This window comes from Danio aesculapii, chromosome 2 (assembly GCF_903798145.1).
Source record: "Danio aesculapii chromosome 2, fDanAes4.1, whole genome shotgun sequence".
NCBI classification, from domain to species: domain Eukaryota; kingdom Metazoa; phylum Chordata; class Actinopteri; order Cypriniformes; family Danionidae; genus Danio; species Danio aesculapii.
The window spans coordinates 59,606,186-59,632,592 of record NC_079436.1 but is presented as its reverse complement, the minus strand read 5'-3'; the positions used below and the strand labels follow the sequence as shown (position 1 = coordinate 59,632,592).

General features: G+C 38.0%; 1 protein-coding gene across 1 annotated transcript in view; it reads right to left on the bottom strand.

The window, feature by feature from the left end:
* The window catches only part of stk11 (serine/threonine kinase 11), a 26,546-nt gene extending 970 nt beyond the window's left edge, over nt 1–25,576 (bottom strand). The window contains exons 1-10 of the mRNA XM_056446815.1: nt 25,410–25,576; nt 19,253–19,795; nt 14,313–14,396; nt 14,019–14,108; nt 13,670–13,802; nt 13,045–13,181; nt 10,103–10,230; nt 7,427–7,484; nt 4,618–4,811; nt 3,756–3,999 (exon numbers count right to left, since the gene is read on the bottom strand). Coding sequence (XP_056302790.1) covers nt 3,791–3,999; nt 4,618–4,811; nt 7,427–7,484; nt 10,103–10,230; nt 13,045–13,181; nt 13,670–13,802; nt 14,019–14,108; nt 14,313–14,396; nt 19,253–19,539 — 1,320 coding nt within the window. The 5' untranslated portion in view covers nt 19,540–19,795; nt 25,410–25,576 and the 3' untranslated portion in view covers nt 3,756–3,790. The remainder of the gene's footprint in view (nt 1–3,755; nt 4,000–4,617; nt 4,812–7,426; nt 7,485–10,102; nt 10,231–13,044; nt 13,182–13,669; nt 13,803–14,018; nt 14,109–14,312; nt 14,397–19,252; nt 19,796–25,409) is intronic.
* Nucleotides 25,577–26,407: the final 831 nt, after the last annotated feature.

Sequence of the window (26,407 nt, the reverse complement as noted above, 5' to 3'; positions counted from 1 at the left end):
ATTATGCATTACCTCATATGCAGTTAAGTTATCCGGACGAGCCCCCAATTTTATGCTACGACCCCCTCGTTCGAGTCGAAACATGAAAGAGCTCAGACAACAAATGCAACTTATTTATTATCCATACAACTAAGAGAACAACAAATCAAGGAACAAACAAATGTCTAGGGATAAATAAAGAAGACAACTAACTTTAACTACAGATATAAATAATGCCAAACGAAAGCATAAGGTTGCAGAAATAAAGAGATGGTCTCGACATGACGACAGCCAAGTAGCCACACCATCCTCCAAATGGTGAGCAAGCAGGCACCCAATCAGGATCTGCCACATCCAAACTGGAATCCTGGGGTCGTCACATCAGTCATTGACTTTTACTAAAGAGGTTATGATTTACTGTCCTCTAGTGTTAAAAACTGTTTAGTTAAAACCAGATTAAAAAAACGGAGCATTTATACCTGCAGGTGCCAGCGCAGGTCAAGTTTACCCACTATATAATGCCTGTATTTTCACTGCCTGTGTTTTAACATTACACATGACTAGGCAATGCCTTTTACTCACTGAATAAGTCTCAATCTCAATCACAATGAATGAAAGACCGTGATTCATAGGTGCCGTCGTGCCGAAGAGGTATTACAAGCGCTAAATGACATGAGTGACGGGGAGTCTGACGGTGGGGAGATAAGTGACACGTCCCGGGTCGGCTCAGCTGAGGACACATCTGACAGCGATCCAGAGTCTATTCTTCAGGACAGCACTACAGTTACAGAGGGTGAGCATCAATAAACTTTGGACGTACATTTATTTGTTTATCAGTCATCACTAGGCCCACATGGAACCTGCACGTGCAGAATTCTGCAGATTTTTAGCCCATCATTGATTCTGTTTATTTACTTGTGTAAATGTGTGTAAATCTATATTTATTCAGTTTTTAAATTAATTTCAGTAATATTATTGAAAATATTTATGATTTATTTACAATACAGTGTGTACAGTCATATTTTCTGTATTTTAGTAGATGTGTTATATGAGAGACTTGCTTTTTTTACCGAATAAAGTGGATCTAATTGGATTTGTATTGTAAACATTAAGTTAAAAAGGTATTATTTTTTATTTGCTATATTAAGGTTTTAGTTATGATACTCCCAAAATAATTCAGCAGATTTTTTATAAAATTTTGCGCAGAAATAGCAAAAAATGTCCGCAGATTCTGTCTGGCCCTAGTCATCACTCATTCCACAGTTATAATTATTATTGCGGAAAGACAGAGGCTGTTTACACTAATTAGTAAAAGAAGACAAACACTAAACCGTGGATTGCACCTGCATTTTTATTGGTTTGCTGTTGTTGTTTTTTTCTTTATTCATGAGAGAAGTGGTCGAGCGCACACGACATATAAAGTGCCACTACACATGGATGTGCCACTGGACAGTACAGATCAGCCGAAAAGAATGACGTGCATAGTATAAATATATATACAAACGTTTGAGCAATGTGTAGAACTAGGCGACTGTAAGTAGTCATACATCACGTATTTATATTTAGATGATCCAGCCATGAATGTTTCAACTTTGGATTAAATAATAATAATTATTATTTACTTATTCAAATTTAATTGAGGGCTGCATGGTAGCGCAGTGGGTGACACGTTCGCCTCACAGCAAGAAGGTCTCTGGTTCAAGCCTCGGCTGGGTGAGTTGGTGTTTCTGTGTGGAGTTTGCATGTTCTCCCCGTGTTGGTGTGGGTTTCCTCCGGGTGCTCTGGTTTCCCCCACAGTCCAAACACATGCTGCACAGGTAAATTGGGTAAGCTAAATTGTCTGTAGTGTATGAGTGTGTGTGTGAAAGAGTGTGTATGGGTGTTTCCCAGTGACAAGTTGCAGCTGGAAGGGCATCCGCTGCGTAAAACATATGCTGGATAAGTTGGCGGTTCATTCTGCTGTGTTGACCCCTAATTAATAAAGGGACTAAGCTGAAAAGAAAATGAATGAATTTTAATTGAGTTATTTGCCATTGTTGTCGTTATCTGTCGCTGCTGTGTGCCTTTTTATTCTAGTCTGCCGTTTCCAGAAAAGAAAAATCAATAATCTGATCTACGATGTAACGAAAACCATTTGTTGATTACCTGAAGTTTCTTCTTCAAATTATAAATGACAGAACGAAGCAAATTAATAATTCATATATAATTCATATATTTGGTGACAACAGTGGCATAACAGAGTGAAATAAACTGCTCTTTAGCCGTATTAAAACACTTCATGTGTGTGGGTAAAATTTACTCACATGGCGGTTTTAGATATAGAGCGACCCCTGGCGGTTCTAGTGTGAATGTGCAGCTATTCTGCAGAAATCACTCCTAGAAGGGCTTTACACTCAGTCAGTGTGTGAGTATCTCCAGCAGCCTCTAATGCTCAACATGAATTAATTGTGTTTGTTCTAATCAGAAACTCTTTGATTGACATTCTCTCTTTGTACGTGTCATCAGAGGGGGAAAGCCCCGCCCACTAGTGCCCATCATCTCTCCATCTCATTAGCATAAACAGCAGCCCTGAGTGAGAAGCAGCCGTCTGTCCATTAGCCATTAGAGTGTTTGAGCTGCTGAAGATAATGTCAGCATAGACTAAGAGGATTATAGATGTGGAGTTTTAGATGAACAGAGACAGGAGCGACATAGACTGACAGAAGCACACACACACACTCACACTGCCGTTTTAAATCTGTCACTATTCTTATGCATTTGCATCAGTAGCTCCGCCCTCTTCTGTAAAGAGCACATTCTCATTTGCATGTAAAGCGACAGTCACCAAAACACCACACTTAGCATCAAAGCCTGAAAGGGTCAGTTTCAGAGAGCATTATCTGTGTGCTATTCACACACACACACACACACACACACACACACACACACACACACACACACACACACACACGATAGACAGAGCAGTTTTGTTTTAAATATCTTATTTACAGTTTGTAGCATAAGAGGTGATCAGACAGCGTCTCATCTCTATAAACATCTGCTTCTGATTCATTATGCTACACAATATGATCTGATGCCTGCACTCGTGCAGTCCCTGCATGCTGTGAAATAACAGCGTAAACAGGTTTCCATCCAAATACAGCCAGAAGAGCTCCAGTCTGCTAAATATAGATAAACAGAGAGAGAGAGAGAGAGAGAGAGAGAGAGGAGAGAGAGAGAGAGAGAGAGAGAGAGAGAGAGAGAGAGAGAGAGAGAGAGAGAGAGAGAGAGAGAGAGAGAGAGAGAGAGAGAGAGAGAGAGAGAGAGAGAGAGAGAGAGAGAGAGTGGGGGAGAGAGAGAGAGAGAGAGAGAGAGAGAGAGAGAAGGAGGGAGACTGAGTCATCATCACATTCACTGCAGCAACACACACACACACATATAGATATACACACACACACACATACATACATACATACATATATACACACACATACACCATTCTGATGCTCGCTTTGACCTGCAGCAGATCGTCTTGACCATGTCTACATGCCTGCATGCATTGAGCTGCTGCTATAAATGTGTGTAAATGAGCAGTTGGACAGGTGTACCTAATAAAGTGGCCGGTGAGTGTATTTTACATCGTAATAATGATATTTCACGATTTATTGAGTATTAGTGACTGAATAAATGCAGACCCGCTGAGCAGAAGAGACTGAAGAACAATGTAATACACACTATTATTCCAGACATGTGTGTGTGTGCTGACGTGTACAGGGGCAGCGCGGGTGTGTGTGTACCTGTACAGAGATGTTGGTGCAGGTGAGCAGGTGTGTCACTGCTGTTTGCAGGTGGAGAGTTTGCGGATCTTGCTGGCGGCTGAGAGCCCCTTGCGGGACGGGTTGGAGGAGGAGCTGGAGCGACGCTCAGATTTGGGTTTCAGCGCCGCAGACTCCGTCCCGTTCACACACACCGCTTTGGCCACAGCACAGGTGCGTTCAGGAGCACACTCTTCATCCTCCTCCTCATCCTCAGCTACCTGACCTGCACACACACACACAGCAGCACAGCATTAGTGACACACACATACACTAAGACATAACGACATGCGCTTATGGACAGACATGCTTAACATCACACACCTTTTTGGATATACAGATGTGTATGCAAATCAAACGTGAATGTGTGTGTGCGCATGGTGTGAGAGTGCATTTGTATGTGAGGGTATATGTGTGTGTGTGTCTGTCTATATGTATGTGTGTGTTTGTAAATGTGAGTGTGTGTGCACATGCTGACACAGTACAGTGAAGTCCAGAGTGTATATATGTGTGTGTTTGTGTGTTCTGATCCGGTACAGTGAAGTCCTGAGTGTATATGTATATGTGTGTGTGTGTGTGTTCTGACCCGGTACAGTGAAGTCCCAAGTGTATATGTTTGTGTGTGTGTGTGTGTGTTCTGACCTGGTACAGTGAAGTCCAGAGTGTATATATGTGTGTGTGTGTTCTGACCCGGTACAATCAAGTCCCGAGTGTTTACATATGTGTGTGTGTATGTGTTTGCATGTGTGTTCTAAACCGGTACAATCAAGTCCTGTGTGTGTGTGTGCATGTATGTTCTGACCCAGTACAGTGAAGTTCCGAGTGTATATGTGTGTGTTCTGACCCGGTACAGTGAAGTCCTGAGTGTATATGATGTCATCCTCTCCATCAAACATCTCCTCGTCCTCCTCGTCCCCGTAGCCGTGCAGGTCCTCCAGGTACGGCACTACAGTCATGCTCCGCCAGCGGTCCCGCGTCTCTGCGCTGGGCGGGATGGGCACCGGACGCTCCGACGCCGCATGTTTCTTACGCACCCAGCTAAAACACACACACACACACACACAAACACATTACTCTATCATTCATGTTTTAATGCTGTATGCCATATTGTAAGTGTGTGTATGCGCATGTATTTGCATGTGTGTGTGTGTGTGTTGATGGTCTGCGTGGGGAACTCTTTATCACTGGCAGGAAAGGAGTTTATAACAACTGTGCTCATGACAATCATGTTTATGACAGACTTATGACAGGTTCTGTTGTCTTGGTAACATCAAGTAATCATAACAAAAACAGGTTGATGCATTTCCTCATGTCAACTTGTCATAACAAACGATGTCATCTTTGCATTTAAAATGACATAACGGAGCGACTGACACTTCATAAGAGCTGTTATAAGCATGCATAAACCCTCATTCACACTCCTGTGTCATATTATGATTATAAAGTCTTATGAACACCACGTCAACTGAAGCGATTCCTCTTTTTTAATATGTAATAATCGAGTGCTTCTATAATTCAGAGTGTCTAATGCTCCGTTCACACCAGACGCAGATGAAGCATCAGGTGTGAGGGATTTACATGCGAAGTCAATGCAAAGACGTCAATAAACATCCTGTGGCACAATCAACATGGCACGAGATGAGCATTTGACGAGCGAATCACTCGAGCTGGAAAATCTGAACTTAAGCTGACATCCGCTCCATGATAACCAATCACAGGGTTCGTACACCTATTCCAACTTCAAATCCCAGCACTTTAAGCACTTTCAAGGTGCATTTTTATGCGTTTCCAGCACTTAACAACCACGCTAAATTACGTTCATATATGCTGTATGTACTTTTTCTCATTTAAATCCAGTGTGCGATTTAATAAACACAACATGACATTTCAACTTAAATAGTTGAACACTTTGGAGCATGGATTTATTAGGATAGTTCACCCAAAACTGCTAAAAAAATCTTAAAAAGTATCTAAGTTTGTATTTAAGTATTTAAGTTTGGTCTATTTCCTCCATAAAGTTGATCAAAAATGAGCTTACAGTCTGATTGTGTTCGGGTGTAGCAGCAAGTTGACATGTCTGTTTTAAACTATTGATGTGCCCACCATAATAAGGAATTACCCCCCCCCCCCTCCTCCTCCTCTTTTATTTATTTTTATTTTTTTTAAAGTCCCCAAATTACTAAAAATGTTTATTTGGAGATGTTTCATCATAAACAGACTTATTACTGAGTTAAACGGTCAGTAATGCGTTTTATTATTGTTTTTTTACAAAATAAAATTAAATAGTATACATTAGCAGCAAATCCATTAGCAAACAGTTCAGCTTATTAAAATTAATAGCTATTATAATGAAATAGAATCAAGCTATCAAATCTCATGAGCCGTTTCTTCACTGTATAACTCACACATTCTGATTAAAGAGCAGCGAATGAATCTCTTATTTATTTAGATTTTTATATAGATAACAGGTGTCACTTTAATAATGCACACATTTAATATCATCATAAAAGCATTAGATTACTTTCCTAACATTTCATGCTCATTTAGGATGAAGTTAGATGTGTTTGAAAAAAAAACCCACCAAAGATCGACATCTTTAGATGTTATTATTATTAATAATGTGTATATGTCTGTTTAAACATGCTCCCAAAACCCAGACATTCACTCCGCTTTAAATCACATGTACAGAATCCATTAGGGAAACAGCGTCTATTCATCACTATGGAGCGCGTCCGCTGACAGTCACGCACCGCTATATGACTCAGGATTATAGGATTGCATATGAAGGGGAGACGGCACCTGTAATGAAAAGGAAAGGGAATCCTGCTGTTTCTATGTTTATTTAAAAGTGTTATCATGCCTAAACAAAGCCAAAGCACAGAACAGACTCACAAGAGTAAGGGGCGGCCCCTGGTGGTTCGGCTGTATGGGTCGCACAGCAATAATTTTATGCACTCGCACAAATGCTCTCAAATATATTTTGAGCTTGAATAGATGTAATTTTGGGCGGATATGCAACCAAATCAGTCGCAATTATGAGCCCTGCAATTTCAAATTCAAGCACTTTCCAAACCTTGAAAACACTATATTAAAATCAAGCATTTTCCAGGATTTCCAGCACCTGTATGAACCCTGCGATCAGGAGCTTGTGCTTGTAGGGAACAGATAATGACGTAGTGCATAGTGTTGGTGTCCTGAGGGAAAATCCTCCTGCTGACACCAGACAACAGCTCATCAAACTGTGCTCAGTTCAGTTTGAGGCACTGCTGAAAGCCTTCATCATCCAGGAACAGTTTCTGGAGGAGTTGATGAACTCACAGAGCTGCTGCACCACTGAAAGTATCTTGTGCACTCAGACACAGCGCCGAATGAGTCTACGCTGTTTTTCAGCATTCCTAAAGCACATAAACAACTATTCTCTTGATAAAATCCATGTTAGCCATTCAACAACGAAGCTACAGTCACCAGGCAGACAGAAGCCCTGGCCATGACACGAATGCACGTCTACTGTGAAGTGAATTTGATGCACAAATGAAGCAAGTAAACTCAATTTCATGTCTATTTACAGGAGAACAGCATGGTTTATTTGCGTGTTCCACGTCTGGCTGACTGTGTGTATTCTCATCTGTGGTTCTGCTGTTTAATGGACTCACTTGTGCTGTCTGATGCGCTGTATTGAAAACCTCTTCACAGGATCATATTCCAGCATTCCTGCAAACACAAACACAGGCCATGTTCATGCACACATGCTCAAAATCAGCAGAAAGTCATAACCAGAACGATAATGCATATGATGAGCAATACGCTCTCCTTAAACCCAAAGAGCAACAGCAGCACAAAAACCTTCACTTGAAATAATCTGGAGTTGCTGCATTTCTGATATTAAATTTAAGGATTTAAATATTAAAGGATAATTAACTGGCAAAGCAGTTATTCAGATTATGCTTTGTTCACTATGAAATATGAAAAATCAAAGAAAAGCATGCTTTAATAACAACAACAACAACAACAACAACAACAATAGCAACAAATCCAAACATTAAGTCAGAAAAATTCTCTTTTAGACCTTAAAATATGTTATAAATAAAAAAAATAGATATTTTAGCATTTATTTCACCATTTCATTTTTAAATTCCACCATTTATTTACAATTTATTGTGATGTTCATTGAGTAAAACATTTCTTTCTTTCAAAAGAACAATAACTAACTGTTTACCATCTGACTACTCAAACACTTCCGCATAATCATAGTGTAGCTGTTAGTAAATTTGCATATTGATTTATTAATTTGACTCATTTAAATGCAATATTCTGAAATGACTGATCAGCAATAATAGAAAAGCATGAGAATAAACGTGTTTAACACTGGCGCCATCTGGAGGACAATGATAGAAACTACAATTACATGAAGCACATTTAAAGGGGCAGTTCACTCAAAAATAAAATGCGCTCACTATTTACACCAAGCGGCAACCTCCCGCTCTCCCTCGGGAGGCCAATACGGAAGTAACAGAAACTGCAATTCATCAAAGTTCCGCTAGTCCTGGCTCCATAATAGAGCAAGTTGCAATTGAGCCCACTGTTAGGATGGCCAACTTTACAGCAGAAAAAAAGGTGTTTACAGCCTGGTACAAAGAACGATTTTGGTTCATATAGCTATTATTACCCTCCATGACAACTGTGAGGGGGTGAATTTTTTTATAACTCATCCATTTCCTTTATATTAGGTTATTTTAAGTTTGCATAATTAAGGGCGTGGCCACTTGAGTGACAGCTAGGTCTCGCTGGTCGCCGTCACTTCACCTCAGCTGAATCCGGCAGATTAGCCACTGATCTCGGCATATTCATCGTATTTTTCTTTAGTTTTATGTGGCTTTACACAGTCAGCTGCCTTTTGGACTTATTTCTTACAATTATCAGATGATATGGGATGCTGTGTGCATTTAATTGTGCTCACAAACCGTTTACGTGGCCTCCGTTTCCCATGTGAGTAAAGTTATATACTTGTATACCATCTCTATTAATGTATTTGTTTTATTTAAGATCATTTATCATTAATATTTTTCTTTAGACCCGTAAAGCACTCCAGAATGTGACAGATTGATTAGCTGTAGGCTCTAGATCAGTCATATGAAGCGTTGTCATACAGTGTTATGCTGGAGTTCATCAATAGTCTTGCATTTACTAACACACACACACATCTGAAGTGTTTGGATGTAATTCGCGTTTACCTCCTGTAGAAAAACGTCATAAGAGCAATGTTTAGTGGCTCAATGTATTACAACACTGTTCTTAAAAGTCTAAACACTTTATTGATATAGTGTACAGTCAAGCACATGTGGTCAGAACACAAACGAGTAATAAAGTATCAAGCGTTTCTCCCAAAGTAAAGTCTGTCTGCCAGGTCTAAGCAAAGGGCCAGCAAGTGTCTGTAGCTCCGCCCACTCTCCGCCTCTTTGCCCTTGTTTGGTATCCCGCCGTGGGAGCGATGACGCCCGAACAAAATGGCGGCGGTTGGCCGCGCCTACTTGTGGCTTCTTTTGCGCTCTTCAGAAACCTATGGGTGACGTCACGGATGCTACGTCCTTATATGTTACAGTCTATGATTTACACACACAAGTGTTTCTTCTGTTCAACACAATAGATATTCTGAAAAATGCTGGAAAAAGAGCAACAATTGTCTTCCATAGGAACAAAAAAAATGCTGTTTTTCTTATGGAAGCATATTAGTAGTACAATTTATTTTTATTTTTACATTTTCCAAAATATTTTAAATGAATTAATAATAAAAATGACTTTTATACGATAGCAACAATACCATTAACTTTATATAATAATAAAAATATTAATACATTCAGTTTTATAAAATAATAATAATAATAATAGAAGATACTTTTAACAACAACAACCACCAGCACAGTTATATTATAATTTACATTTGCAGTTTACAACCAGTTTTAACCTGTAAAATCACATACTAGTTGTAATGATTTAAAAGGTTGCAAAATTAAACACCCGGATTGAACTAATGCATGCAAATCTGATATCAAAATGATCATTTAAATGTTATTTACACTCATTTAGATTAAGGATTAGGATAAGGAGGAATCCATTTCCATCTTTACACTATGAGATGCTTGAAGCAAAATTCAATGTGTATTTAAAATGCATTCAGAGCCAAGGGAAGAGCAAAAAGGTTATGGTTATATTTCCCAGCATCCGTCCGTATATCTTCCTTTGTGTTAGGCAGAAGAAACTCAGGAAATTATGTCAGAATGTTGGTTTGTGTCTGCACTGCCTCCTAAAGAGAGTAAATGTTGTATATTTACCCCTCAGCAGGTCTGAGAGCAGCGGGCCGCACTCCTCCGGGATGCTGTAATCTCCTTTCCCAATGTTCTCGAATAGCTTATAGATGTTGTCTCCCTCAAACGGGTACAGGCTAGTGGTGATGTTGTATCTGTGAGCGGACACACTTGATTTATTTATTTATTTATTAATCAACACATCAGCAACTCATGGCTGATCCATACAGATAAAAACCAGTGCAAAGATAAATCACATCCAAATTTTTAAAAAATACACACACACACGCACGCACGCACGCACAAACACACACACATGTATGTATCCGTGAGAGAGACAAAAAAAAAGTTACATCATAAATAAATATATACATATAAATACGTTTAATTATAACAAATAATTATAATGTTTAATTAAAACAAGCCTGGAATAGTGGGCGGTGCTAATGCAGTAATAGTGGGCGGTGCTAATGCAGTAACCTGCCAAGCGCTTCTGAAAGTGGGCGGTGCCAATGCAGTGATTTGTCAAGCGCTTCTGAAATAGTGGGCGGTGCTAATGCAGTAACCTGCCAAGCGCTTCTGAAAGTGGGCGGTGCTAATGCAGTGACCTGCCAAGCGCTTCTGAAATAGTGGGCGGTGCTGATGCAGTGACCTGCCAAGCGCTTCTGAAAGAGTGGGCGGTGCTAATGCAGTAACATGCCAAGCGCTTCTGAAATAGTGGGCGGTGCTAATGCAGTGACCTGCCAAGCGCTTCTGAAATAGTGGGCGGTGCTAATGCAGTAACATGCCAAGCGCTTCTGAAATAGTGGGCGGTGCTAATGCAGTAACATGCCAAGCACTTCTGAAATAGTGGGCGGTGCTAATGCAGTAACATGCCAAGCGCTTCTGAAATAGTGGGCGGTGCTAATGCAGTAACATGCCAAGCGCTTCTGAAATAGTGGGCGGTGCTAACGCAGTGACCTACTAAGCGGTTTTGAAATAGTGGGCGGTGCTAATGCAGTAACATGCCAAGCACTTCTGAAATAGTGGGCGGTGCTTATGCAGTGACCTGCCAAGCGCTTCTGAAATAGTGGGCGGTGCTTATGCAGCAACCTGTCAAGCGCTTCTGAAATAGTGGGCGGTGCTGATGCAGTGACCTGCCAAGCGCTTCTGAAAGAGTGGGCGGTGCTAATGCAGTGACCTGCCAAGCGCTTCTGAAAGTGGGCGGTGCTAATGCAGTAACATGCCAAGCGCTTCTGAAATAGTGGGCGGTGCTAATGCAGTGACCTGCCAAGCGCTTCTGAAATAGTGGGCGGTGCTAATGCAGTAACATGCCAAGCGCTTCTGAAATAGTGGGCGGTGCTAATGCAGTAACATGCCAAGCGCTTCTGAAATAGTGGGTGGTGCTAACGCAGTGACCTGCTAAGCGGTTCTGAAATAGTGGGCGGTGCTAACGCAGTGACCTGCCAAGCACTTCTGAAATAGTGGGCGGTGCTGATGCAGTGACCTGCCAAGCGCTTCTGAAAGAGTGGGCGGTGCTAATGCAGTAACATGCCAAGCGCTTCTGAAATAGTGGGCGGTGCTAATGCAGTGACCTGCCAAGCGCTTCTGAAATAGTGGGCGGTGCTGATGCAGTGACCTGCCAAGCGCTTCTGAAAGAGTGGGCGGTGCTAATGCAGTAACATGCCAAGCGCTTCTGAAATAGTGGGCGGTGCTAATGCAGTAACATGCCAAGCGCTTCTGAAATAGTGGGCGGTGCTAATGCAGTAACATGCCAAGCGCTTCTGAAATAGTGGGCGGTGCTAATGCAGTAACATGCCAAGCGCTTCTGAAATAGTGGGCGGTGCTAATGCAGTAACATGCCAAGCGCTTCTGAAATAGTGGGCGGTGCTAATGCAGTAACATGCCAAGCGCTTCTGAAATAGTGGGCGGTGCTAATGCAGTAACATGCCAAGCACTTCTGAAATAGTGGGCGGTGCTAACGCAGTGACCTGCTAAGCGGTTCTGAAATAGTGGGCGGTGCTAACGCAGTGACCTGCCAAGCGCTTCTGAAATAGTGGGCGGTGCTGATGCAGTGACCTGCCAAGCGCTTTTGAAATAGTGGGCGGTGCTGATGCAGTGACCTGCCAAGCGCTTCTGAAAGAGTGGGCGGTGCTAATGCAGTAACATGCCAAGCGCTTCTGAAATAGTGGGCGGTGCTAATGCAGTGACCTGCCAAGCGCTTCTGAAAAAGTGGGCGGTGCTGATGCAGTGACCTGCCAAGCGCTTCTGAAAGAGTGGGCGGTGCTAATGCAGTAACATGCCAAGCGCTTCTGAAATAGTGGGCGGTGCTAATGCAGTAACATGCCAAGCGCTTCTGAAATAGTGGGCGGTGCTAATGCAGTGACCTGCCAAGCGCTTCTGAAATAGTGGGCGGTGCTGATGCAGTGACCTGCCCAGCGCTTCTGAAATAGTGGGCGGTGCTAATGCAGTGACCTGCTAAGCGCTTCTGAAATTGTGGGCGGTGCTAATGCAGTGACCTGCTAAGCGCTTCTGAAATAGTGGGCGGTGCTAATGCAGTGACCTGCCAAGCGCTTCTGAAATAGTGGGCGGTGCTGATGCAGTGACCTGCCCAGCGCTTCTGAAATAGTGGGCTGTGCTGATGCAGTGACCTGCCCAGCGCTTCTGAAATAGTGGGCGGTGCTTATGCAGTGACCTGCCAAGCGCTTCTGAAATAGTGGGCGGTGCTGATGCAGTGACCTGCCCAGCGCTTCTGAAATAGTGGGCGGTGCTAATGCAGTAACCTGCTAAGCGGTTCTGAAATAGTGGGCGGTGCTAATGCAGTAACCTGCTAAGCGGTTCTGAAATAGTGGGCGGTGCTAATGCAGTGACCTGCTAAGCGCTTCTGAAACAGTAGGTGTCCTTACTCTAGCTTCTCTAACAATCTTCTAGCCTGTAAAGGTGTTCCAGCAATGAATGTGAAGTGATGCAGTGCTGAATGTTGAACTCACAGTGTGACTCCAGCAGACCAGATGTCCACCTTAAACCCTGAAAACGTGTCCAGACCGTTGGCGATCTCTGGAGGCTGGAACGCTGGAGAGCCCTGACTCGTCCGACACGTGTCGTCCTTCGCAAACGGGTGCAGCGCCTGGAGGTCAGAGGTCAACACACACACACATGCATAAACAAAATGCACACACAAACAGGCGCACGCACACACAAACACGCACGCAAACAAAAACATGCAAGCACACAACCAAACACACACACACACACACACACACACAAACAGGCGCACACGCACAAAAACACGCACGCAACCAACCAAACACACACAAAAACAATACAAACACACGCATACATGTGCAAACACACGCACACATTCAAGCACATGCAAGCACGCACAAACACATGCAAAAATACACACACACACAAACAAATAAACAAACACACACAAGCATGCAAACACACACACCCGGACAAACACATGCATGCACACAGAAACACACACGGGCACACACAGAAACACACACGTGCACACACAGAAACACAAACAGTCAGAGAGTGAGTGTGAGAACACAGACACACACACACACAGGTTGAGTGTCCTCCATCCACTGACACACACACACTGACCTCTGCCACCCCCAGATCAGAGATCTTGAGCGCTCCGTCTGTGGTGAGCAGCAGATTCCCTGGTTTAATGTCTTTGTGGACGATTCCCTGGCTGTGCAAATACTCCAGACCATCCAGAAGCTGGCAGAAGTACCTGAGAGAGCAACCACACACACACACACGCACACGCACACACACACACACACACACACAATGAGGATCAGACAGGTCTGCTCATGATGTGTGAAGCTGGAATTAAAGACACTTAAACTAAACTACATTGTTGAAGACTAAATTATTTCCCCCTCGGCTAACACTAAACATAAGTGCGTGTGTGTGTGTGTGTGTGTGTGTGCGCGTGACGTCTCACCCGTGAGCTTGAAATACTGGAAACCTCTTCTCTGGAACACTGTCCAGCATCTCCTGCATTCCACACACACAATACTCCATCACCATATACGTGAAGCAGCAGTCAAGGAGAACACACAGCGGATCACACACTCGTGCATTCAGACACACAAGCGCACCAGGGTCATCTACATGAAGGAAAGCTCACAATATTTATAAACAATGAAATGATATAATTAATGTGTTCAGCCTGAGAATACACAGCGCAGAGGCTGAACAGTGTGTGTGTGTGTGTGTGTGTGTGTGTGAAGGATATATTTTCTGCTTCTCCTCGTTGTACAGCACGTCCACCAGCTGAATGACGTTTTTGTGCTGTAGTCGTCTGAGCAGCTGAATCTCCCTGCAGGACAAACGACAGAACACACACACACACACACACACATCACACTACTGATCTATCACACTTACACACACTGCTGAACACTGATGCATCTCACACACACCTGAACTCTGATGCATCACATACCGCAACACTGATGCAGCTCTCTTTCACACACACACACACACACACACTGCTGAACACTGACGCATCCTGCATCTCTTTAACACACACAGTTCTAGAAGATCTGCTCTATTTAAAGCTCCGCCTGAGGACTCAGTGCACATTAGTTTAATTAATGGAACTGCTCTGTGTGATTAAACAGCGAGATCAGATCATATTTCAGAAGGAAACTCTGGCCTTTTGATTATAATGCTATAAGTACAACAGAACATAACGTATAACATATGCTGCTGCGCTAATACAACAATCTGAATATTCAGAAAAAGCACTTTAAATGACTACATAATAAATAATTAGTCATGTAATTTTGAGGTGATCATGTTTGTTATGACCATATACTGAGTGTAGATCATTCTGAAGAAAAATAAACACTAGTGCGAGTAATGAATCAGCTCCTACACTTTAATATTAAATTATTTTAAATTGTTTGGTATTTAAAAATGCCCACGAATAACGAATTATTGAATATCAGCATATGTCTAGTATATAATTCTGAAAATAATCAATGTTCAATCATTTAGAATAGTTTGGTATATTGAATATCAATATTTATGACATCAATATTAAATCACCAAATATTGAATTATTGAATATCGACATATGTCTAGTATCAGCATATGTTAAAGTCATTATGCAGAAACATAAACGTTAACGCAAGTAGAGAATCAGCTCTTTTTATTGTTGGCCTTTTTCTGAACTAAAATTATTTTGAACTGTTTGGTGTTTTAAAGTGCCCACAATATCAATATTATGCATGGTAATTATCATCATATCAAATCATGGAAATCATCAAATCATCTACAGTTACCTAAATAATCTTGCAGAAAATTAACATTAGTGCAAAATCAGTCCTACGTCTTGACATTGGACTTCTTAAGAAAAAAAAAAATAAAAAAAAAATGTATATATATATATATATATATATATATAAGCATATGTCTAATATCAGAATGTGTCTAAATAACTCTTAAGAAAAATTAACAGTAGTGCAAGTAACGAATCAGCTTTCAGATGTCATGTAATTTTGAATTGTTGGTATTTTGATGTGCCCATGATATCAATATTATGCGTGTTAAATTTTCACTATAGACTGAGTTACTTAATATCAGTATCGGCAGGTGTATAAATAATTCTGCAGAAAAGTAAAATAATTTTGAATTGCTGGCATTTTGAATATCAATATCCACAATATCAATATTACGCATGTTTATTATCACCATATGTTAAATATCGGCAAATGTCTAGTATCGGCATGTGTCGAAATAAATCTGCAGGAAAATCAATGCTAAATAATTTAGAATAGTTTATCATTTTGAATATCAATACCCATCATATCAGTATTGTGCATGTTCATTATTGCCATGTAGTGAATATCGGGATGTGTCTTTTAATAATTTTACGTAGGTTTGTATTTTGAACATCAATATCGATGATATCAATATTACGCATGTTTATTTTCATCATACATTGAATATCAGCATATGTCTAGTACCGGCATGTGTTGAAATGAATCTGCAGAAAAATCAATGTCAAATAATTTACAATAGTTTGGTAAATGAAATATCAATATCTACAATATCAATATTGTGCATCATCATCATCATCACCTTGTAGTGAATATCGGTGTGAGCCATTAAATAATTTGAAGTAGTTTGGTATTTTGTCATATATTAATATTGAGGATATCAATATTATGCATGTTTATTATCACCATATATTAAATATCGACAAATGTCTAGTATCGGCATGTGTCGAAATGATTCTGCAGAAAAATCAGTACTAAATCATTTAGAATAGTTTGGTATTTTGAATATCAATATCTATCATGTTAATATTGTGCATGTTCATTATTGCCATGTAGCGAATATCGGTATATGTCATTAAATAATTTTAAGTAGTTTGGCATTCGGTCATATCAATATTGAGGATATCAATATTATGCTTATTTTCATTATACATTGAATATTGGCATATATAGTACCGACATGTTTAAATATCTCCTTTTTCTGAAAAAAAAATCAACAATTTTTATTTGTTTGGTATTTTGAAGTGTCCACAATATTAATATTGTGCATGTTTATTATCACCATATACTGAATATCAGTATGTGTTGTATAATAATTTTAATTTGTTTTATATTTTGAATATCAATACCCATCATATCAGTATTGTGCATGTTCATTATTGCCATGTAGTGAATATCGCTATGTGTCTTAATAATTTTACATAGGTTTGTTGTTTTGAATATCAATATAAATGATATCAATATTATGCATGTTTATTTTCACCATACACTGAATATCAGCATATGTCTAGTATCAGCATGTGTTTAAATATTTCCTTTTTCTGAAGAAAAATCAACTTTAAATAGTTTGGAATTGTTTGGTATTCTGAATATCAAAAGCCACAATATCAATATTACGCATGTTATTTATCACCATATATTGAATATCGGCAAATGTCTAGTATCGGCATGTGTCGAAATAAATCTGCATGTGTCTGCAAATCGGCATGTGTCGAAATAAAACTTTTATTTGACATAAAATTTTTTATTTAATGTCAAATAATTTAGAATAGTTTGGTATATCAAATATCAATATCTACAATATCAATATTGTGCATGATCATCGTTTGGTATTTTGTCATATATCAATATTGAGGATGTCAATATTATGCATGTTTATTTTCACCATATATTGAATATCGGCATATATAGTACTGACATGTTTAAATAACAATTTAGAGTCCACAATATTAATATTGTGCATGTTTATTATCGGCATGCATTTAAATATTTCCTTTATGTCAAAAAAATTAAATCTACTTTAAATAATTTTGAATTGTTTGGCATTCAAAATATCAATATGCACAATATCATTAATATACATGTTTATTAAATACCATATACTAAATTATTAGCATATGTCTATCGGCATGTGTCTAAATAATCCTGCAGAAAAATCAGTGTTAGCGCAAGTAAAGAATCAACTTCAATTTTTGGACATTTTAAAGTGTTTGGTATTTTGAACTGTACATGATCATATCAATATTGTGCATGTTAACTATCACCTTATATATATATATATATATATATATATATATATATAATTAATGAATATCGGCATTTGTCTAATGTAATGTAATCTCATGTCTAATGCTATGTATTAGCAGGGGTCTAAACCAAATTAGAAGAAAAATAAATGTTAAATAATTTAGAAAAGTTTGGCATTTTGAATATCAATATCCATGATACCAATATTATGAGTCACCATATATCGAATTATTGAATATCGGCATATGTCTAATATCGGCAGGTGTCCAAATAATTCTGCAGAAAATCAACAGTAGTGCAAGTAAAGAATCAGCTTCTACTTATAGACATTAAATAATTTTGAATTGTCGTCATTTTGAATTGCTTGGAATTTTGAACTGCTCAAGTTATCAATATTGTGCATGCTCATTATCAACATATACTGAATTATTGAATATCGGATTGCGGTTAGTATCGGCATATGTCCAAATAATCCAACAGAAAAATTTAGCACAAGTAATGAATCAGCTCCTACTTTTTGACATCTAATTGTTTTGAATTGTTTGGTATTTTAAACTGCCCACGATATATCAGTATTATGCATATTCATTATCACCTATTAAATTATTGAATATCAGTATATGTCTAAATAAATCTGAAGAAAAAAAAATCAACGTTAAATCATTTTGAATTGCTTAGTATATTTAATTGTTTGGCATTTTAAAGAGTCATTCCAGTTGTGCATGTTCATCATCACTTATACTAAATTAATGAATATCGGCATATGTCTAATATCGGCATTTGTCTGAATAAATCTGAAGAAAAATAAAATGTTAAATAATTTTGAATTGTTTGATGTTTTGAATACCAATATCCACAATATCAATATATTGAGCACGTTCATCATCACCATATGCTGAATTATTGAATATCGACATATGTCTAATATCGGCATGCGTCTAATATCGGCATGCGTCTAATATCGGCATGCGTCCAAAGAATTTTGCAGAAAATCAACATGAGCACAAGTAATGAATCAGCTCCTACATTTTGATATTAAATACTTTTGAATTGTTTGGTATTTCAAACTGCCCATGATATCAGTATTGTGCATATTCATTATCATCATATATTAAATTAAATGATTGAATATCGGTATGTGTCTAATATCAGCATGTGTCTAAATAATTAAGTAGAAAAAAAAAAGTTACATAATTTTGAATGGTTTGGTATTTTGAATCTCAATATCCATGATATCAATAGCATGCACGTTTATTATCACCATATACTGAATTATGGAATGTCAATATATGTTTAATATCGGCATGCATCTAAATAAAAAATAAAATAAATAAAAAAATCAACATTGACGCAAATAAAGAATTAGCTCCTACTTTTTGACATCAAATTATTCTGAATTGTTTGGCATTTTGAAATGACCACCAATATCAGTATTGTGCATGTTCATTATCGCCATATATTGAATATCTGCATGTGTCTAGAATTGGCATGACTGAATAATTCTGCTAAATATATTCTGCTAATAATATCAATATTGTGCATGTTCATTATATATTGAATATCGGCATGCATCTAAACATTCCTGCAGATTAACAAACATATAACATGTATAACATAGCACAAATAAAGCATCAGCTCCTACTTCTTGACGTTGGCCTCTCCATTGGGGATTCTCCGCAGCTTCTTCTTCTTGAGGATCTTGACGGCTCTTCTGCAGAGCGTCTCCGAGTCCAGCATCTCCTTCACCTTTCCATAGGACCCCTCGCCCAGCAGATCCCCCATCAGGTATTTCCCGATCAGCTTGGCACGCTTGCGGCGCGGCTGGTAAATGACCTCGGTGGAGTCGATGCGGTGGATGAAGGTGTCCATCCCCATCAGCTCGTTCTCCGTCAGGTAATCCAGGTGCTGGAGATCCGCACCCACACTCATCTTTATTGTTAATGTATTAATCGAAGATGATGAGGATCAGAACAGCATCACCGCCGGTAAACACCCGTTAAAGCGCAGCATGGCGGCTCACGTGCACAGAAATCAAAAATAAAGTCAAAAATGTTTGGTGATAATATGCTGCTGGTGTTGGATTAGCCCACGCTGGGGACTACTGGAGATCTGGACATCTCTGCAGAAACACACACATTCACTTCAGCATTACGGGAACTCCATCCATGTGTGAGACGTCAAATACCTGCAGGAGAAATAAGAGGCAAGATTAATCACAGAAATCTGCTTATGTGCTGCAACAACAGGCCTCAGTCTCACTCACATTCACACAAATCCACCTCTGCATTCCTCACTCGGTGCTGTTCTGCACTTTATAAAGCTGTACGGTCTCAGAACGCATCTTCTGTTCTACATTTTTAGTGTCGTGTCGTAATTCAGTATGTATGCTTATAATTCATTCATTCATTCTCTTCAGCTTAGTCCCTTATTTATCAGGGGTTGACACAGCATTTGTTTTAAACAGTGGATGCCCTTCCAGCAGCAACCCAGAACTGGGAAACACCCATACACACTCATTCAAACACACACACACTCGTACACTATGGTCAGTTTAGTTGATCATTTCCCCTATAGCGCATGTGTTTGGACTGTGGGGGAAACCGGAGCACCCGGAGGAAACACACGCCAACACGGGGAGAACATGCAAACTCCACACAGAAACACACACTGACCCAGCGGAGACTCAAACCAGCAACCTTCTTACTGTGAGGCGATCATGCTATTGACTGATGCCACATATGCATGTGTATTTTTTAACTTGCTTTGCAGTTGTTTTGCTTTCTTTAGAGTTGAATTAAGAGGCTTTAAAGGAGCAGCGGCAAGACTGACAGCCACAGATACATTGACAGCCTTCAAGACTAAAATGCACTGTTTTCCACTATCTGGCAACCCAGAGTGCTGAAAAATAATTGGTTAAACTGGCAGTGGGCGGCGTTACAGAGATTGAAGCGAAGACAGATATTCTGACACTGAACGCACAAAGCAGAAGAACTGACTGCAGTGATGTTTCTCAGATAAACATGTTCAATTAGCACGTTTCTGAAATATCTGCAAACATACTATGGTATTTCCATGCTTTAGAAATAAGTTTTAGCCTCACCCTGCACGGGTTGGATTGCACTTTTTATGTGTTATATTTTATTTATTTATTTTCTTCTGTAAAGTCCAGATCGGATATGCGGTGTGATATGCACATTAATATAGCAGCATTATTTATGACACTGTATAACAATAATTAATATTTGACAGTACTGTGATGGTTGGGTTTAGAGTAGACAATTAATGGGAAATTTAATAAATAATATAAATAATTCTTGTTAACTTCTGGCTGCAACTGTATCCGATCTAAAAACAACCATTTTGTTGTTGTGCAAACAAATGAAACTAAAATTAGTTTTAAAATATTTGTAAATCTTTGTGATTTAAATCATCTGCAGTGAATAAAATGCTTGAGCTTGATTACAGATGCATGCAGAATTCAGTATTTTATTGCTTAGGTTTTAAATGTGAACAATAATTGAGGATTTTTGCACTGCAAATAGAAGTGCCCAAACACAAAGCCTCAGCTTCACATTTCTAACTTGTCCTGCTAAATTTGTAAATATTTGAGCAAATGTACTTGCTGACATTAGAGATTTAACGCTATAAAAACTTCATATTAAGACCAAAACTGTTACACTAGTTTTGTTTAAATGACTTTAAAATATTTTTTTGAAAAGGCACACACGCACGCGCACACACACACACACCTAAGGCATTTCCAACACATTATGAATCTAAAAAAAATAAAACATAAATCTACCAATTAAATTTGAAGCTTAAATATTTTTAATTGTATTTTTGACAAACAACATTATTGTTTATCCGTTTTGCATTGGTCACTTTATTTTAATGTACAATTCACGCTGTTAACAAACCATTAACTTTTAGCTTAATAAACTTACTAAATACACAAGGGTTTTGTGTTTATTTTGCAGCTATGAATTGCATTATGGGATGTTGATCTGTCCACTTTTGATGCTGAAATTTCAACTCTACAGTTAAACAAAGTGACTTTTATTGACATTTTAGTAGTTTAAAATATTAATATCATGTATAAGAAATAATATCTAGAGCAAGAAGCCTGTGAAATAGCAGTAAATGTGCTGCAGTTTATTACAAGGTTTCTGTAGCGTAATATACAACACCAACACAGACAATGCTGCACTGCAGACAATTAAAAATGTTAATTTAGTAATTAATAATATAATAATTAATAGTCACTTTTTACAACTTCTCAAGGTTAAAAGTTGTTGGAAGATCAAGATCCCATAATGCAACTCGAATGTCGAAATAAACGGAGGAAAAATAAAAACATGAATCAGAAAATACAGAAAACTATTAATTTAGGGATATTTTAACAGTGTAGCTGCTTATTAATAGTTAGTAAAAAGATTTTTAAATAGAAATACAACATGTATTTTAAAATATATTTTAATAAGTCCAGCTCAGAATAAGTGTGCTATTTAATTCTGACAAATATGTATTATTTATAGTGTATATTTAATTTGAGGATTCTCCATATGTAATGCTCCTGTAATAGATAGATAGATAGATAGATAGATAGATAGATAGATAGATAGATAGATAGATAGATAGATAGATAGATAGATAGATAGATAGATTTTATTTATTTTATATAGACCATATTAATGGAAGCAAAAATCTAAATATCTTCTATTAAAACTTTTTTTTACTGTTATTAATTTTTTAAAATTAAAAATACATAAATAAAAATAAATACATAAGATTTATTGTGAAGAATTTTGTAAAAAATACAAAAAAAAGTTTAATTAAAATAAAATACAAATGAATAAAAGGCATTAAAACACTTGAATATGAATAATTCATCATAAAAATAGAGTTATACAGTTTAATTCAGAGGTGGGCAAACTACGGCCCGCAGGGCATATGCAGCCCGCTAAACCCTTTTATCCTGTCTGTGAGGGAGTTTTGAAAATGGTGCTTCTGAGCAATGGCTTGGTTTCAGAATTAGTAAATTAATGATGCAATACAAGTGAACGCCATTTGATGGCAGTATTGCACGCGGTACAGTTAGTGCAAGAATTAGAACACACTCTCGGATATTAAAATACACTCGAGCGTTAATGACTGTAAATGACAGAAAGCTGTAGGTCTAATATGCCAAGAAAGTATTGCTGTTTTTTAGGACTATAACCTAAGGGGCCGATCACGCCTAACGCGCATTTACGTTCCAAAAACGCGAGGTGATATTAATATAACTATTTTCAGGCTTATTGTTCACATTAACACACTCATAACAACATGACACGGAATAACAAAGACTAAGATTCTTCCTCTGTTTTATCTCATTATAGATTATCTGTTTTATAATGGTTGATATGAGCATATTAATACAAGCTCAAATGAGATGGTTGTGAATTTGATTTCTGTTATATAATAATTGCTGGTTAATTGTGTTCATTTTTGTCATAGAATATATTCTCCATGCATACATCCACTTTAAACATTTCTTTTCTCAAAGATTTGTGGTTTTATCAAGTTTCATGATGATTGAGCTGTATATTCTAAAACCAGTGCAATAGTAAACTCTGAGAATTATATTTAATGTGTTAATATGAGATGTTTTCTATCAGACAATATCTTTCTATTCTCCACTGTAAAAATTATTACATGATTATTATTAATATTATTATATTTTAAGAGATTATTTTATTGTTTTATGATGATTGATAAGTAAATATAAATAGCAGTGCTAACTCATTTGACTTGTAAAATTAAATAAATCTGTTTTGTGTTAATGTGACATGTTTCTGTCTGATATTACATGTTCTATGCACACTGCCACTATAAATAAAAGTTATTTTGTGAAGGATTTGACATGTGGCTCTTCACTTGGTTTGCTAAACTTGATGTGGCCCTCGGGTCTAAAAAGTTTGCCCACCACTGGCTTAATATAATCGTTTCATCTTATTTAAAAAAAAAAAAGAAAAAACATTTTAAAAATTACAATTAAAAACAAATAAATTAAATTGTGTAAAGTGTTGTATAAATAAAAATAATAAACAAGTAAAGGTATTAATCATAGAATAATTCATCATAAAAAGAGAACATTTATTATAATCGTTTCATAATAATAGTAGTTTAGTTTTGATTTACAATTTCTATTCACTTGTATTATATTTGTTGACCATATTAATGCAAGCAAAAATGGAAATATCTGCTATTATTGTCCACACAGAAATGTGCAAATCACTCATATTAGCAGTATCGACTATATTCATGGCAAGCTGGGTGATAAATATTCAATATAATATCTTATATGGAGCTCAATATATAAATTTACTAACACAAGTTTCTTTTTAAATAAGTGTTATACAAAAAGCATTCAGATAAAGGTCATACAAGATCATTTAATGTGGTCCGTGATTAATATTGTAGAATGATTGCAGGAAAAAAAACACATTTCTTGTAACATTTTCAGTATAAAAACATTCTGTAATATAAATTTATTATTAATTAGTCAAATTATTTTTCCACAAAAGAAAGACACAAATGCTTTATTCATTCATTCAGTGGGATTAGGGTTCCTTCATTGGAACCTAGTCACTTATTCATCAGGGGTCGCCACAGCAGAATGAACTGCCAACTATTCCAGCATGTTTTACACAGCGGATACCCTTCCAGCTGCAACCCAGTACTGGGAAACACTCATACACACACACTACGGCCAATTTAGTTAATCAATTTCCCTATACCACATGTGTTTGGACTGTGGGGGAAAACCCACACCAACATGGGGAGAACATGCAAACTCCACACAGAATCGCCAACTGACCCAGCCGGGACTCGAACAGTCACAAATTGCCTGTATAGCATTTCTACAAGCTTTTAATTGAGATTTAATATTGTTGATCAAATATAATGATCAATATTACATCTGCAATTTTCACTTATTTAATTTAAGTTCCAGCATTTTAAATAAATTGGGGTATAATTGGTTTCATATTCACACTTTCTGGACTTTCTCCTTAATAATATAACTCCAGAAAAGTGTTCTTTGCAAATCCTAAAATGGATAACCACATTATCAGCCGATGACTATCAGAGAACAAGACTGTTGAGAGTCTGTTAAATAGTGCTAATATTGATTTGACATCATAATTACACCTGATTTCTGACCCAATGTTCAAAGTACCATGGTAAACAATATTGGGAACATATCACAGGGAGTCACTGAACAAATGTGCGAATATAAAACCAACTTTAGACCCATTTCAAATATTACAGCTGTTATTCTTTATTTTATTTGTCTCTTTTTCAATGTTCAGCTGCTTTGACACGATCTACACTGAGATATAGAGGAGACACAGGAGTAAACATCAGTTTAATAAGCCTGGATATCAGTAAATCACACACACACACACACACACACGCACACACACACGCACACACACACACTGAGAGAAAACAACACAACGACACACACAGATCTACAGCATACGGTCGAGAACTGAGGAGAACCGGAGATCAGATAAGCTAATTGATTGATTGATTATTGATCTTGTATCAGCTGATCATCTACTGCGGATCATCGATCAGCCGCGGTGTGTGTGTTTGTGTGTGTGTGTGTGTGTATATGTGGATATGTGTGTGTATGTGTGGATGAGTGAGTGCTTGTGTCGATGGAAGGAGAGTGTTTGTCGGCGGCGGTTAGCGGCGGCTAATGCACACATACACACACGGACACACACACAGAGACGCGGACACACACTGACCTGACGCTGGCCTCCTTCGCTCGGCTCACCGACGGACACACACGCGTTTTCTCCTCCTTTTTCGCTCTTTATTCCTCTGTTTTCTCGCATCTGTTCTTCACAGCTGCTGTTACTTCAAGGCTGCCGCCATCTTGTTTACCTCCCTCCCCTCGCTGCAGTACGCATGCGCAGATCTGTGAACGCGCTCGAGGCCTCCAGACGGGAACGCGCACAGGAAAATACCAACTTGATGCTGGATTAATGTGAAGATGACCATAATCAAAAACAGCAAAATATGTCTGTTTATAAACGATAATTATTATGTGTTGTGTGCTGGAGCACATCACAGCGGTTTTACGGTTTTAATCTGAATGGAATTATCATGTACGTTTTGGTAATTTACACAATTATTATGTATTTATTGTCTATTATCTGGTCATTTTAAGGCTAAATATTTGCATACAAGGACTACAATTATTATTATTATTATTATTATTATTATTATTATTATTATATAAATAGCGAATACGGGTGAATTCTTACACTTTAAAAAATATTTTAATGAACATTCTGTACTGTAATATATAATCTGTACAGGATGTATTAAATGCAACATTAATTCTTGTTAGTACACTAAATAGGTTTTTTTACTAAAATCTATATGCCCACAGTATTTTAGATGACAAAATGTGTTGAGTTGATGTTTATATATATATATATATATATATATATATATATATAGTTTTATTCCTCTTTCAGACCTGTATTTCTCTGCTCTTCTGACTTCCTCTGTGAAATGTATTGTTATTATTATTAATTAATTAATTAATTCATTCATTCATTAATTTTCTTTTCGGCTTAGTCCTTTTATTAATCCGGGGTCGCCACAGCGGAATGAACCGCCAACTTATCCAGCACGTTTTTACGCAGCGGATGCCCTTCCAGCCACAACTCATTTCTGGGAAACCACACACACTCATACACTACGGACAATTTAGCCTGCCCAATTCACCTGTACC